Source organism: Melitaea cinxia, chromosome 28 (genome assembly GCF_905220565.1).
Source record: "Melitaea cinxia chromosome 28, ilMelCinx1.1, whole genome shotgun sequence".
In the NCBI taxonomy this organism is placed as follows: domain Eukaryota; kingdom Metazoa; phylum Arthropoda; class Insecta; order Lepidoptera; family Nymphalidae; genus Melitaea; species Melitaea cinxia.
Window position 1 is genome coordinate 6,274,044 of NC_059421.1, and position 18,044 is coordinate 6,292,087.

General features: G+C 31.9%; 1 protein-coding gene across 1 annotated transcript in view; it reads left to right on the forward strand.

Moving 5' to 3' along the window:
* LOC123667557 overlaps positions 1-18,044 on the forward strand; it is an 83,977-nt gene that overhangs the window by 46,807 nt on the left and 19,126 nt on the right. Inside the window, exon 2 of the mRNA XM_045601440.1 lies at positions 17,742-17,932. Within this exon, the coding sequence (XP_045457396.1) occupies positions 17,742-17,932 (191 nt within the window). The remainder of the gene's footprint in view (positions 1-17,741; positions 17,933-18,044) is intronic.

Genomic DNA, 18,044 nt, shown 5'->3' on the forward strand with positions numbered 1-18,044 from the left:
CGGTCGGCTTCTTAAGTTCCAAGGTGGTTGTGGAACCTTGTTATCCCTTAGTCGCCTCATACGACACCCACGGGAAGAGAGGGGGTGGCTAAAATCTTTAGTGCCGTAGCCACACAGCACTTTTGAGTTATACTTATCTAATAATGCTTATTTACTTGACTATTTTTTCGTCGGTTTAGGTTGTATTACTCGATGTAATATAAAGTCAGTTATTTTCATTCGCGAGCAAACAGAATTTTCATGGATCAGATAAGTTTTTTCTTTTTTTTTTAATATTAACTAAGATAGTTACACAAATACAATAATAATTATAAAACCGTAATACTGCTGTCGGATTTGAATGTTTACAAAAAAATAAATACAATTTACATATATTAAATTTGCGTATAATATCATTTTAATAAAATAAATCTTTAAAAGTAATTTAAGTAAAATTAACCTTAATTGAAACTCAATTAGTTAATGATCAATGTGATAATCTATAATGATAAATATAATAACATTTTTTTTTTAGTTTTTAACGGTTGGCAAGTGTTTGTTCTGTATATTTCGCTTGTCTGGGGCCTCTCTGGTTCAACATGTCAAGATGTAGAGTCAACAATGTGCTTGTGCTAAATACTCCTGGTTTTACAGGCGTCCATAGGCTACGGATTTCGCTTACCATCAGGTGGACCGTCCGACTATTTGTCAACCTTATGGTGCTAAAAAACAATAATATGCGTCAATGACATATTGACGCATTTAAAGGAGAATACGCCTTGAGTTTCTTAATTATTCTGAAAAGAATCCACATTCCCAATTAGTTGTAACATATTTAACATAGGATATTATTGTATAATGACGATCCATAAGCGCATTAAAGGTCCTCTGAAGTAAAATCAATTAAATTTATATTATCATTATTGAAGTGAACTCTAAAACTTCTTTTGTGAACAAAATAATATTTTGAATCGTATTAATAAAGTTTTTCACGAAAGTATTATAAAATGTCAACTAAAGGTCTCCCTAAATAATAGGTCGAAGCCAACCCTTGCGGCCTTTCTGTAGCCTCCAAAGCAAAAGGATGAAAAATATACATACCTAGGAACAAAACTCGAAGTGGAAATTAAATGAAATAATGAAATACACTTTTACAAGAGACAAGAATATAAAAAAGAGTAAAAAACAATAAACCTACATTATAAATATTTATTAAACAAACACATGCCTAACGCTTATATCTACTATACAAAAATAAAAATACTAGGAGATTATAAAACAAATAGAGTATATGTATTTCTAGTAAATCTTTTCGAAGTGTTGCATCGGGCGCTCGTCATAAGCATTAGAAAACAGTTAAATATAACTGTTAAATATAAAGAAAATCCAGTTATAGATGCTGATCAGTGGTCAATACGTCTTGTTACTGTTTCAAGAGGTTATTTTCTGTAAGTATGGGTATCTTAACAAATACTGTTCGAACGCACTCATAGGTAGTAAGTGTCATTATGAAAAATAAGTTTACATGTAAGAGATTGTAACATTTAATTAACCTACTTTAAAAAAGGAGGAGATTCTCAATGCGATTGTATTTTTATGTCTGTTAACTCATAACTTATTTATTCAACTAGATATGTTGTATTGCTTGTCTATAAAAATTACGGTTTTTTTTTTTTCGTTTGAAAGGGAACACAATTATTTTTGTATGCATTTAATTGGTGTTATAATATTAAAATGTAGTTGTAGTTAAATAAACTGGAGTGGAGACCGCTTCTTAGCAAACGCAGTGTGGGACGTCCTCCGACCCGTTGGACCGACGATCTACGTAAGATTGCTGGTGTAGGCTGAATGAGGATTACGGAAACCCGAGATGTCTGGCGCGAACTTGGGGAGGCCTATGTCCAGCAGTGGACTGTAATAGGCTGAACTGACTGACTGACTGATGACGTAATCTTAGTTCCGAACTAGAAACGACCTTGACCCATCTGCTTTTAGATAAAACATGAACGGGTTGGCTGAAAACTTCTTGTTAGCTAACAAATAAATGTAAAGCATGACATACAAATGTCAAACTCAAAAATGCTAACACTATTTGACAACCGTTGAAGGTCGATAAATAGTAAATAATTTTCACGCTTACCACTATCTGAATTCCTTGTCACACAAGATGGCGACCGTGAGATTTGTACAACCGGTCCGAAGCTGAATGACCATTAAACCGTCTAGTTGCCTAACACTAACCGCACGTTACAGATAACCGACTAATACAGGCTGTGATAGCTTAGCCAATGTACTTTCATATTTATTGGTTATTTGGTACTTGCGATTTTTTTCCCTTTGATTGAGAGACAAAAGAAATATAATTGAGGTCGAGCACAGCAGGATAAAATCTTCTCAATATCTGGAACAGCCGGTCTGGGAAAGTACCTCATTCTTACAGAAGACCACAGCTTAATAAGATTGGTCTTAAGTAGTGTTGTCTCCCTGTGGTGAGTGAGGTAGCTGGAACTCCTGGGAAGGGTCTGGGGTAGGATCGCGACGTACTTGTGATGCTTCTTGTGTTGCCGATCTAGTCAAAAAAAAAAAATGTTCTGGAGTTGTAACAATTCTTTACTTAATTTTCAAAGAGAAATACCAAATGCTTCTTTTGCATTTCTTAAGTTATCCTGACAATAACGATCAAAAAAAAAGTATTATTAAATTTAATGGTAATGTACAGAATTTACGCGTGCTCATTTTGGTGATTGAATTTTTAATACCTATAAATTAAGGTTTGATAATACAAAATGGAATTTCTAAAGAACGCTATTAAGAGCTCCACGCCCAAACACTCCTTAGTTAAAACTAGGGCAAATCGAAGGTAATCCGGAAGGAAAAATATCGCTATCTTCAGGAATTAAAGAGGGTATATATGAAACATTCTTTTCCCCCCCGTAATATTGTAAATGGTATCACATTTAAGTAGTAATTTTTACTATCACTTAATAGAGTTGACAGCTTAGGTTTCAGTTTCTAGTAGGGTGGCAAATTAAATAGAGTACAGGAAAAGATTTGTAAGTTTAAAATTATAAACTCAATAATCGAAATAGTTTGAATGAATATGGTTAATTAATTGTTAGATTTTTTTTTATTATTACTTTCTTGCATAAATATAGTCACACACTTTTACATAGTAAAAAAGGAGAAAAAAAAACAGTGGTACAAAAATAAAAGTAAACAAAAGGTAGCTGACAGCATGTAAAGGCGGTCTTATTGCTTTAAGCATTAATCACTTCCAGACAACACCAGGTAAAACACTTGAAAGTCGCAGAAATATGATGGAATTATGTCTTTTACACGACGGACGTGACGGATTGTTCCGAACTACTGACTTAAAATAAAGTTATTTTTTTCTAAAGAAAAACAAACAAATTTAGGGATAATCGCTCTTTTGAATAGGGTCTTAAAAACGTATAAGTAATATATAGAGAAGATGATATTGATTTATTTAGTGACAATATATCAGCGTAAAAAAATACTATCATAATTTAAATAAATCCATTATATTATATTATGATTATATTAATAGTCTGTTCGAGTTAATTTTTATTTAATGCTAATTTAAATTTAGATTTTATTCTCTTTCGTTATTAATTTATGTTTACAGGATAATTAGAATACTTTATTTATTTAATTTTCTTATCTAAGACGTGTTGTTTATTTTTTCTTTCTATTCTTTATAATATATATTTCCAAAGATGTGTTGCATTAGTCTACAATTGCAATTTGCTGTGTATAACGAAAAATTTTTATAATGTAAATTTTTTGAGTTGGTTTCCAATATTATAAAATAAAAAAAAATAATCTCAAGCTTTAATCCCTCTTCTGTAAATAAGTAGTAGTTCTTTATAAACCCGAATATAAAACCGGTATTAAATAAAACTTAAAAAAAGCTCTCGTATGTACATATTTTTCCTATAACAAATTTGTATGTACATAAACCATCTCTCTGTCTCTAGAGAGATTTAGCTTAGATTTAGATTTTTGAGGTTTATGTAAACCAACTTAAAAGGAAATAGGAAATGCTGATATCGTCAGTTGAGTTATGTTTATAATATACCTTACATAATTCCCGTAATTTCGGTAATCAATAAACCGTATTTACACCATGAAATTACATAATGATAAATTTACTTCAATCATTTCGGTGAATGTCATAATCGCTTTCTGTAAACCTCTCGTGCGTTACAATATACTTTTTTATTGCGGACTTTACTAATTTGTTTTTCGTTGTTTTATTTAACCTTACTAACATTTCAAGATTAAAATCAATTTATAACAACCTTATAGGTTTAGTGAGCATGGAAAAAATATTCTATATTATGAGAACAGATAAAAAATACCTACTATTTTACGGTTTTTAAAATTCTAATGTAATCTCGACCGCACCTACCGGTTTCATTAATGTCTTCTCCATTTCACGTTACATTAGCATCATTTGTGCTATTTTGGAAACAATAAGGAAGGAAAAAAAAAATAGTATTGTTTTCGTTTTCAATTTACGTATGAAAAGGTGATGTAACAAATTTTTTATTTTTAGTTTTTCTTAAGATTAAAACTTCTTAATGGATAAACAACCAGTTTATTTTTTATTTCTTGAAAAAAAAAGTCATAAAAATTGTAAGAAATAAACTTGTCTGTAATTATACTGTTTATTTTATTTTAATTTACATGAAAAATCTTTTGTGTTAATCTCACAGTAAACAACCTTCGTGCCGTTCCAGTAATGAGAATAATAATTATTTAATTTATTTCAGTAATTATTCCTACAAATGCTGAAGAGTAATTATATTTTATTATAAAAACATCGGTATGAACGTATTTTAAAATAACATTGTAACAAAACCGTGTACACATCGACACCTCCAAGAAATCAACTCAATTACTACATTACATAAGTAATCTTAATAAAATTTACGTGTGTAGTCAGCCCATAGCCGTAGTATGAATTTGAGATTAAGAGTTAAGAATTTATAAATAATAATAATAATAATTTAATTCAGACATATGTCCATATTTTTGTTAGTTACATTTTTTTTTCCTAAACTATGTTAGTTTCAACAATTGTGACCAAAGAAATTATACCAAATCAAAAATCAATAAAAATAACACTAAAATCAAAATCAATCAAAATCGATATCAATATTTATAAGTAGTTTTAACTGTAGTAGGGCACAGCAGGAAATGTTCCTGTTCAAATCAGGAGCAGCCCGACTGGAGAAGAATCTCGACCTTACAGAAGATCACAGCTAAATAATAATGCTTCCAAGCAGTGTTGTGTTCCTGTGTACGGTATAAATAAAAACGCAGACGATGTCACGGTCTTCAGCTATATTTACAAACAAAACAATTGTTTTCGTAGTGTCTCTCGAAAGTAGGCAACAATCAATAGTATTCATAATCCTATTAGAAGCAATGTATAAGTACTTTCTGTTATTATCTGTTGATCCTATTTAAGAACGTTAAACGTCGATAATTAACTGTAATACTGTGAATACTAAAATTATTATTAAATATTACACGAGATTATATCAAACATGCATTCACAATTAAAAAAAAAATAACACATAATTGTGAATTGAAAAAATATTATGCAAAATTTTTGACTCGTACAAAAAAAAATTTTTTTAAATAAATTTAATATTGGGAACTCAAATGCTATCAACAAACATGCCAAATATACCGTTTTAGATAAAACATTGACATTCTGCTAAACTATCACCGCTCATTTGACTTTTTAAAAGGTTACAGAAGAAAAGAGAAAAGGGTCAATATATTTAGGTAAAGTACTTTGCCTTATAACCTAACCCTTTTGCGGACAGTTTAATGTGTAAAAAATGTATTTCGATGATTTTGACTTTTCTAACTAAAAGAACATTTCTTTTTTTAAATATTGAACCATAAAATTTATTAGGTAAATATTTTGCAAATGCTCGCACAAGTACCTAACATAGACAAAACCGCGTTACAAAACTAGTATCCACAAAAACACATAATAATTGATTCTCATGACGCTTAAAAAATTAAAAATTAACAAAAGATTTTGTAACTAAGAGCAACGCAATACGATCACGACCTTCCGAACAATACAAAATCATTGCAAAACATTATATAACTAAATATTAATGAGAGTCAGGTATGTATAATTGTAACTATTATGTATTAATACAGTAATATGTTAATTGAACTGAATGTTAACATAAATTACAGTGTTGCTAAAATAACACCGAACGTAGTTTTGATTTTTTGATAGTTATTTTTGTAATTAAAATATCGGTACTCTGTGGTTATATGTATTTACTTTAAAAATTAATTTATTGAGTTAACTCAAGTTGAACTAAGTTTTAGATTATATGTCTAATTTTTGTTGTCTATGCATTGACGATTTTTTTTCGTACATTTATTATACACACATAAATAACGGGATAATTACAACTTCCATAGAACAGCAGAAAAAAAAAATGTGGCCGGTTGAGAAAAAACTCTGTTGATGTTCTTTTTAATAGACTAACAAAAAAGGAGGATTCTCAATTCGATTGTATTTTTTTTTTATTAATCTTGCATACTATTAAATTGATATTAAGGCTGTTACGGTAGAAACGCCTACGCAGTCGTTGACCCTCGTCGATTCGTGTCAGTTGACGAAATCGTCTTTAAGGGTAGGCTGTATTAAAAATACTTTTAAGTTATTAAAAATATGTTTACAATGTCTATTTTAATATAAATAATATAAATTAATAGTTTGTATGATATTTGATTTACACATTCTCTAATATAGTTTTGAATAATATATTTTTTTTATTTTTTTCCGCTTATGAAAGAATGTAGAAACTGTATACCTACACAGATTGTATAAGTAGGTAAACAAATAATAAAAATAAAATAAAATATACAAAGTATTTGCATTTAGAAAGGACGTTGATGAAGTGGACTGGCTTCATATAATTTATTATTAAAAAAATAAAATCTTGTGTCACAGTGTTTGTGGTTTCGCTCCTCCAAAATGGCTCGACCGATTTTTATGGAATATTTGTGTACATTTACTAAGTATTAGATAGAATATAGGTATTGGTTGCAAAGTATATTTCATACTGCTATAGGTGATTAAAGTGTATCATCTCATCATATATTATATCTATATATATCCCTATCCAGATATTTTTTCACATTTTAACTTCGCGCGTTTGTAAGTGAAGCACAACAGATGCTACAGTTCTGTGAAGATTAAACTATACACGCGGTCAAGCAAGATCACAATACAGACACACAGAACACCTGTCAATCTTAGTACGTAGTATTATTGTTCCAATGAGTGACACTTGGCTATGGCGATTATAACCGATTTTCTGTATTTCGCTTTCAATTTGTTCTTGACTACATTTTTTGCTCCTAGTTATTCTCAGCCTGTATGATCAATATCGTAATAATTTATAGTCTTTTTCTTAAAATAATAACTCTTTTTATAGACTAGCTATGATTCTGGACTTCGCTCGAAAGTCGAACGGAAACCGTAAGTCAGAAGTATATACCCTACATTATCACTAGAGTAAAAGGAGCCTTGTGCTATCCAGCTTATAGAGTTATAGCTCATCTCTGTTCTTACTTTCGTTCAGATTATTTCAGCTATTCTGACGTAGGTACTCGTAAAATGAAATGAATATAACGCGCCTAACTTCCATACGCTTTTTTGTTAATTGTTATAAGAACAAACTTTGTATAAAAGAAAAATAAAAAAGTCTAATAAAACAAAATTGCAGTACGTAATTCGCCGCATCTACTAGTAAATAATAAACAAGAGGTTAAATAATAAAGTAGGTACTAATACTCTTCTTAATAAAACCTGTAATTATAAATTGAATATGAATGACAAGTCAAAATGGTCGCTTCATTTGCAATTCAGTAAGTCATTATTGCACTTTAAAATTTGTATTGTTAAAATGTTCCAAGTTTTTCATTGTTGTATTATAAAGCCTTAATTATTTACATATTCGTATTAGCTTCTTTTTGTGGGTATATATTTTTATTGAGGAAGTGCACAACAAGAAACATCTTGCTCAAAATGTACTCCAAACAGGCCCATCCGGAATGTGTATTGTATTTATAACTAGCTGACCCGGCGAACTTCGTATCGCCTAACACAAACTTTATCGTATGGTATTAAAGTTCAAATTGACTTTTAAGTATTATCACAAATCTTTTGTATGGGAGTATAGAAAAGTGTTGTTTTTAGACTTTTTCAGGAAATTTAAATTTTTTTTTTAGAATTTTTCTTTCCGTAAGAACCATCCTCGTACTTCGAGGAATATTTTAAAAAAATAATTAGCGGAATCGGTCCAACCGTTCTCGAGTTTTGCGCTGAGCAACACATTCAGCGACTCATTTTTATATTATAGATAATATTGAGACAGGGTACGTTACAGCAAGATAAATTCTTCTTAATATCTGGATCAACCTGTTTGGGAAAGTATCTCAACCAAGAAGACAAATAACACTTATCTCAAGTAATGTTGTATTCCCGTGGTGGGTGAGGTAGACAGAACTCCTGGGGAGGGTCAGGGGTAAGGTCGACAACGCAACGCTTCTGATATAGCAGATGTCCATAGGCTTCGGTATAAAATGTATTAACATAAGCTAAAGAATATTTTTTTATTTAGTAAATTTATAAAAACGATATTGATTGACTGTATAATTAATTTATAGTTTTTTTGGACAGTTATCTTAACTTCAAAAGCATTACGAATCAATTGTCGCCGTGATTTCACCATGGTTCGTTAAAGAGCTCGAGCCAACTAAAATACCTGAATGCCAAGAGTGAAAAACACACTGTTCGAAACTAATATTTATTCTATTGATAGGTGTTATAAGAGATCGCTTTTGGTGATAAGACCGTCTATGCATTTTTGTAAATTAGAATATTGTTACCATATTTAGTGTAATTTTAAAAGTGAAATATAGTATTAAATAAATAAATGAACACTCAAATAATATGGGTGTGCTATGTATATTATCTGTAACAATATATTCGTACAACTAGAACCTCATTATATCGCTTCACCGACCCTTTTTGGAGAAACGATAACCTGTGCGCGGTATAAAAAAATTTGGGTAGTCAAATCGGGTCAAATAACGAAGCAGCAGTTACGCTGAGAGTAATGACACACAGCGCTTACAGCACTGTTAGCTGTAGCAAGATTTAGATTAATAATAATATTACCAGCAATATAGATACCAGCATTATTACACCAGATAATAGTTTACCAGCATTTACTGTTTCGATACGAATAATAGGCGGTAATTAATGTTTTGTTTTTAGGTTTTTTTTTGTTATTTATGATAATTTGATTCAATCACGTGATAATGAGTAAACTTCTGTCACGTGTCTAAGCTGACACACACATTTTTAACATACACCGGTAATAATTATGACACTTTTTTTTATTATTCAATGAGGACTACTAGGGACTTCAATACTGGTTTTATAAATAGGGCTTCAACTGTTTCCGTGAAATAACCCTAAATAACTTAAAAAGCGGTGACAAACAAATTTATAATATATGTTATAGCTAACTTTATTTTCTTTTCTTTAAATAAAATTCTATATTACTAAAATCATAAAACTTGGTTATTAACGGTATGGTATTTATGAGGGAACAGATGAATATAAAAACTCGTCAATATCATAACACCCCTCTTCACAGTCGGGTGACAACTCAGACTAAGCAATGCTCTCTAACTATCGCTTTCAATAGAGATCGGATGCAAGTGGGACACTTTCACGACACTCGTCTTTTTCTTACCCTTCGACGTTTCTTATGTTCGCACTTAACTCGTAACTAATACATTTAATGTACTTTTAAATTTATTGTATTTATTTACACTTTTTTGCACACCAGCACAAAAGTAACAAAAATGTTATCAAGTAAACGAAAATAATAAAGTTGCATTGCAAAGGACTAGAATTGTTAGTGGGGAGAGAAGCGCAAAATATGTATTATCAGACATAAACATAAATACATACATATTTATTCATACATACATAAATACAAACATATACACGTGCACAAATGTCTTGTTTTAGTTTGTTAGTTTGATTGATTTATTAAAAGAAAATTTCGTTTAAAATTGGATTAATTAAAGCCTTAAATAAATATTATTATTAAAAAAACAATAACAAAAAAAAAACTGTTTTTGGAACGAAGTTTCTTACGGCAGGCTTGACATTTGGCTGGGCGACCGAACAGAAAAAAATGTGATACTAAAACCGTAAGAAAAATATATAAGGGAAGTGACGTAATATCAGTCACACGACTGTATAATATCGCACCCTTAATAAAACAAAGATGTAACTCAAAAATCGCAATTTGTGGGAATCGGCGATTGAAGTTTAGCACTTTTTCCGCATTGTGTTTGATTAAAAATTACCAATTATTTGTAATGCTTTTAATGACTTTTATTATTGATATCAGTAGTTTAAAGTACAGAGATTAATAGAATAATAGAAAAACAACTGTGTTAAAATCTATAATAGCTGTAAAATGGAGATGAAAAAAAAGTTCCGACTTAAATCTCTTTATGCCAAAAATTACTTAATATTTTAGGTAGTATTTCAAAAAAATTCTCTTTAGTATTAAAACATAACAAAAAGTTTTAAAAATAAATCACAATGTTTCGTTTTATGATTATTTAATTGTAATTATGATGTTGTATGTACTAATGCATCATTTTTTTATAAAACGAAAACTGAAATTTATCACTTTTTTTTTAAATTAAACAAATTTTTATTAATCATCCGATATTTATATATCTCTTTATGGCTACAAATATTGTTTTTTAAACAAAACAAAAACTATACACTATTATAAGAATTAGGTACAATTAGTCTCTAGTACTGTGTGGCTATGGGTACTGTGTGGCTACGGTACCAAAGAATATAGCCACCCCCTCTCTACCCGTGGGTGTCGTAAGAGGCGACTAAGGGATAACACAGTTCCACTACCACCTTGGAACTTAAAAAGCCGACCGGTGGCGGGATAACCACCCAACTGCTGGCTTTGAAATACACAGGCCGAAGACGGGCAGCAGCGTCTTCGGTGCGACAAAGCCAGTACTGCGGTCACCAACCTGCCTGCCCAGCGTGGTGACTATGGGCAAAACACATGAGTTCACGCTATTTTTGGCGTAAACTTGTGGAGGCCTATGTCCAGCAGTGGACTGTATAGGCTGTAATGATGATGATGAGTCTCTAGTAAATATCTCCTAAAATCACAAATAATTACTAACCACAAATAATCTAATATATAAAATTCTCGTGTCGCGGTGTTTGTAGTTAAACTCCTCCGAAACGGCTAGACCGATTCACACGAAATTTTGTGTGCATATCGGGTAGGTCTGAGAATCGAACAACATCTATTTTTCATACCCCTAAGTTATCATATATGGCAAAACAACGTTTGCGGGGTCAGCTAGTAAATAGTATAAAAATCAGCAGTCTCTTCTTTCTTATATTGTCTATCATCTTGTTTTTGCTCATTGTTTGAATTATCATAATTATGATACACATATATCACACTGACCTTTTTTTGGTTGGTGAAACCCTAAGTTAAATACCGTCGGAATCAATATTTTCTGCACATTTGAATCGTCTCGCCATAAGACTCGACGAATTCCAACCACCAGAGCAGGTTGGGTTTCGAAATGACTACAACACCGTAGACCACATCCATACTGTTCGACAGATTATTCAAAAGACAGAGACATATAATCAGCCGCTGTGTATGGAATTTGTGGACTGCGAGAAAGCCTTCAACTGTGTCGAGACCTGGGCTGTCCTGGACTCTCTGCAGAGATGTCATATCGACTGGCGATATATCGTGGTACTGAGATGTATGTACGACGCAACGACGATGACCGTTCATGTCCAGGACCAGAGAACAAGACCTATTTCCCTGCGGCGTGTGGTAAGACAGTAAGATGTAATATCACCGAAACTGTTTACCACTGCGCTGGAGGATATCTTTAAGACCTTGAACAAGGCATCAATGTCAACGGTGAATACATCTCACCTTCATTTCGCCGACGATATCGTCATCTTTGCGGACACGTTAGATGAGTTAGGCCAAATGCTAGCTGGTCTAAACGAGTCCTCCCGACGTGTCGTTCTCTGTATGAACTTGGACAAAACGAAAGTTATGTCTAACAACCAAGTCATACCAAGACAGGTATCGGTCGATGGTACCCTTCTCTAAGTTGTTCAGGATTATATTTACTTAGGCCATACTATCCAACTAGGCCGCAACAACTTTGAGAAGGAGGCCGATAGGAGAATTCGGTGGGGCTGGGCGGCATTTGGCAGGCTTCGTCGAGTCTTCACTTCGAAGATTCCGCAATGCTTGAAGACAAAAATCTTCGAGCAATACGTCCTGCCTGTGTTAACATTACCGAGCCGAGACATGGACACTGACGAAGGGACTGGTCCACAAATATAAAGTCCCTCAACGTGCAATGGAACTGGCCATGCTTGGGGTTTCCCTCAAAGATAGGATTAGAAACGAGACTACCGCGAGAGAACGAAAGTAACCGATATAGCCCACAGAATTAGCAAGTTGAAGTGGCAGTGGGCTGGTCATCTGTGGCGCAGGACCGGTGGCTGTTGGAGCAGACGCGTCCTGGAGAAGAGATCGCGTCTTGGCAAACACAGTGTGTGACGTCCTCTGGCCCGTTGGACCGACGATCTACCTAAGATTGCCGGTGTAAGCTGGATGAGGATTGCGGAAAACCGGGATGTCTAGCGCGAACTTGGGGAGGCCTATGTCCAGCAGTGCATTGCAATAGGCTGAACTGACTGACAAATATTTGGTTTATTATTGCAGTCAGAGTCAGAAGAACTTTGATTTTCAAACATAAAATTTCTTCTGTTGACAGGCTTATTAAACAACGTATTAAAATCTATACTAATACAGTGCATCGTCGTCACTCAGGTCGACGTCACTTAGATCTGTGTATTATACTGGAGAAATATTGTAACTGGCCACACTATTGTAATTTCGTCGCTCTCTCAGCTGAATTTGCTCATATTTTGCTCAGTATTTTGTGGTGAATTGGTGTAAGACGTCTTTTCTTCACAATCCGTTGTAATGTTTTGTGGGGCAGGGTTTTGGGTAGGCATTGAACTATTGGAGCTTGAAAAACTGGATAAAGATGAGCTAGAAGAGCTTGACGATGATGAGCTAGATGAATCGGAACTAGATTAAGATGATCTTGAAGACGAACTAGAGGACTGTAAATGGCTAGTATTATTTAGGTGTCATTTTTCTCGTCAACTCATAAGTGACAGTAAAATATTGAGTCGGTGTCATCATTTTGGTCAGCTCTGCAGTTACATTTTTGGCCTCTGGAGATATATGTATTTTGTTGATTTTCCTCTTCAACCTGCATAACTTCTTTAGTCTAAAATAACAATAATTGATAATACTGTAGTATATTTTAAGGGTGAATAATAATCATAATGATTTAACGTCAAAGTAGCGGGATTGTTGAATGACAATGATCTATTCAGTCGTTTTGCCATAAAAGAGTAACAATCATCCATCCATACGTCATCCTCATAAACTTTCACATTTATTACAGTAATCAGATGAAAAAAAATTATAACTTATTACACTATTATTATATTACTTAAAAAGCCGACCGGTGGCGGGATAACCATCCAACTGCTGGCTTTGAAATACACAGGCCGAAGACGGGCAGCAGCGTCTTCGGAGCGACAAAGCCAGCCCTGCGGTCACCAACCCGCCTGCCCAGCGTGGTGACTATGGGCAAAACACATAAGTTCACGCTATTTTTGGGGAAAGCTTATGGAGGCCTATGTCCAGCAGTGGACTGTATAGGTTGTAATGATACACTATTATGTTTATCTTATAACTTTTACGCTCGATACGCTGAAACTTAACAAAAATTGTGAGCTCTAAGACGACTCCGTTTTCAAAACCTATACAAATAAGCACAACAGTTACAAGTTATTCTTAACTTTTACACGAAATGGGAATTAATGTTGAAAGTTTTTACTTATCTTTCGTCATTCTAAATAATAAAAAGAAGTAAACAAAAGAGACTTTTATAAATAGCCTTATTTATTACAATAAAGTGATACTTAACCAATTACTCCAACAACTAAGGCATATATTTCAATATAAAACTGAAGTGTTAGGCGTTAACTTTGTAAAATTTATCAATTTTTAAAACAAAACCGAAGTAAATCCAAATGTTACACATCATTATCAAATACGTTTTCTGAGAGAATGAAGTATAACAAAAATCATCTTTTTATTTTAAATCCCTTTTAATCTAATATCGAATTATTTGATGTTACTCAAAACGGCAGCACTTTAATCTCCGCTCACTGCCGGTGCATCTCTGAATCACGCCACTTTATAAGAACTGATTTGTCAGTTCCAGTTCATAGAAAAGAGAGCAACAGTCGCGTATCTCTCTGTATCTTATAGTTAAAACGCCGGAGTCGAAGTCTACCTATTCTTTACGCGACGAAGACGGGTTTTCTTGTAAAATCTCCAAATCCACAAATTTTGAGTTACATCTTTGTTTTATTAAAGGTGCGATATGACGTTTGTAAAACTAAAATACTAGTGTAGTGAACTTTTTTTTTAAATTATTTATGTAATTTTATACTATCGACAAAAATAAATACAGACAATTATGTTTTCTTATTTCACTTAATAGTTTGAATTATTATTATTATTATTTTGTTTGATTTATTTTATTTTACGGTATTTATTTTCTAAAATACTAAATTTCCTAAATACTTTTATGTACTTAATTAAAAACCAATCAACAAAATTAAAAAAAAATCAAGAACTAGAAAATATGTATAAAATTCAACATTTTTTTTTTCAAATTATGTTGATTCTATACTATCCGAAGGAACTTCGTTCCTACCTGGTTTTTATCTTTTAATTAGAACTTTACTATTGAATTTTTTGTACATATAAACCATTTACCAAAAGACAATGCCGTAAACGATATAACATAGTTATTTTTAAGTAAACTTATTGAGTAGAATTAATCAAAAGTATTAAATAAATATTTTTGTTTATTAAAAAAAAAAGAAATGTTTTTTACATTATTTTCTAGTATCACGCGAAAGTCATACAAGACAATACCGTTAAAATATTTAGATATTTCTACCACGAAGTAATAGAAATAGTTTCCCGTTCATTAAAGCGGGTAGTTATAATTTCCTACTATATAATTACAAAATAACAACATAACACGAACGCAATCAGTGCTCATTGTCAATAGCACCGTGTGAATGAGGCCTAATCTTTTCACTTAGTGAAAACTAGGCCTCGTTGCAAGAGTCGGCTTAAAAAGTTTTTAATGAAAAAACTATTTATGATTAGACATCCCATGTATTTTTTCTAAAATAAATAAAAAAAAAATTATTGATTCTAGTTCAAACTGGTTTCAACAGCTTTGAAAAATTTGACTACTAATTTAACTACCAACAAAATAATAAGTAATGTAAAAGATAAACTATTTATTTATATGTAATTGAATAACATTGATTTGAGATTGACTAAAGTCGTTTAAGTAAAATTATGAGATTACCTTACGCAAAAAATATAAAGGAAACGAAAAAGTTAACTAGAAGTGAAAACGTGGCAGTTATATAGAATATCAGATCATAAATGTTCCAACCTTCTTGCGTAATTATTTATTAATTAAATTTAAGCCTATGATTTTTCTAAAATGTAATATTAAAAAGAAAACATCAAAAAAGTAAAAAGTAACCGTCATATTCGAAACTTAAACATAAAACAACATGATAAAAAAAAATCGCTTCACCGTAATAAAACTCAATTAAAACTTTCTTTTAACTACTGAGTTAAAAAATAAATATTTTTTTCATTTACAATATATATTTAATTACCGTCATATCGTAATACGTTAATCGATCAGCTTTCACTAAATTCACGCTTTAAGGCTTGCCTTCTATTGTAATATGCTAGGCAAAAGATAGGCGTTTAATATAAAATAGAACCTGTTGTATTCTTGGTATTAAGCTAAATAATATATGTACCTTACTACCTTACTTGCCTTTGCAGTGATAGTGGAATAATGTACCTTAAAATTAAGTCGAATTTTTTGTAATTATATATTCCTTCTTTAATGTATTTTAATGAATATCAATTTTTTTTTTTTTTTTGAAATATTATGTAGTAGATAGTTATGGTACAAATCATGTTCGCGTGGAATGAAAATAAGCTAAAATGACGATCTTCGTACTGACATATGCTCTTAATTTTCATTTGTAAAAATCCAGTCAAACAAAGAAAAAAGTATCCGATTGCGATTTATTCTTATTTACATATATTAGATAGTATAATAAAAAACTGTACTAAGGTTATATAATAGAAAAAATATTTTAATTTCTTTCAAATTTTTTTAACAATTATGTGATATATATAAAAAAAAGTGTTTAAAAAAAATTAAAACGTTTTTTCTTATCTGCAGTCAATAAAAATACTTCAAACTTTTGGCGCTTAAATTATTCGATTACGTCAAAAGATTTTTTAGACGCATCACATAATAAAACCTCTATTTTAATTCGTAAAATTAAACACCTTAAAGTTTAAAACAGAGTTTGCATATCATACAGCTGACACATTTACGAGCTCTAGCCACCTAACATGCACTAACGGAAATAGCTGACGATTTCTAACGCAAGCATCCAAATATTTCACGTCGAATAACATGTTGACATGCGCATGTTTGTCACTTTTACGTAACATCGCGTTTGGTTAATTAAATAACTTAGAACGGTATTCAATGAATCTATATAATGATGAATCGCTAGTGTATGTACGTGCAGCAAGTTATCTTCCAAACGGCTGCAACAAATTGGATTTTTTTTTCGGGGTCGGCCATGCGCTTACTATGCTTGTAGTGTTGCAGGCGTCTATAAGTTACGTTAATCGCTTACCATCAATAAGTCGTACTCTTTTTTCCCGGCCTAGCTTTATAAAAATATGTCTTGCACGTTATTTAGATTACTTAAAGTAGCGGTTTCATCCACGTTCCAATACTTGTTACACTCGTAAGTTCTGTAATAAACAGTTGTAAACGTAACAAGAGAAGGAAGAATTGTAACCCTCCAGTCCGAAGTTTCCTTCTAAAAAGTAAACGTTTCTTTTATAGATTAAAGTATATTTATAACAATTCTATATCTTTTGTAAAATGACGATTAAAAAGTGCCTTTAAAGCTGATTTAAAACAAATAAATGTTTGATTTAATTTAAGTTAAAGATAAGTAATCTAACGATAACATTTCTGTAATATATGACGCTAGTATCTACATATATATGAATAAATTATGAGAACCTATCCCACAGACATTATTTCAAACATGGCATGGTGGTAATGCGGATTTAAGCATTCATTATACTATTAAATAATTGTTGAAGTAAGTTATGTTAACCCAATGACTACAACAACCTCATTATTATTTTTATTTTGGATTGTTTACTTATGGCTTACAAAATGAGTGTTATTCTATTGATAATATTAGATATTATCAGTTTACCGGTTTTGAACTAGTTGTAATACTGTTACTCAATAATCTTCATTAACTTGAATACAAACCTGCAATCACTTTACCAAACATTAAATAATAAAAAAATTAATATATAACTTAACTTTGTCCACAGGCAAGCATCTAGTCTTCTCAACTGACCCAGAGTCGGTCAAAGATGAGTTCGCCTTCGACAACCCAGGGTTCAGACAAGAAGAGAAGAACTGGCAGCATGAGGCACCAACCCTGCCTCTGGGCGGGAAGAATCACGCCCTGCACGCTGAATTTACAAAACCAGAACAAAGCAAAGATGATTCATATTTACAGGTTAGTAAAACACAAATTGTTATTCGCCTACCCACAGGGAAACACCGTGGTGGATTAAGCTCTGGCCTTTCTTCCACATGGAGAAAGAGACCTATGAATATATAAATAATCA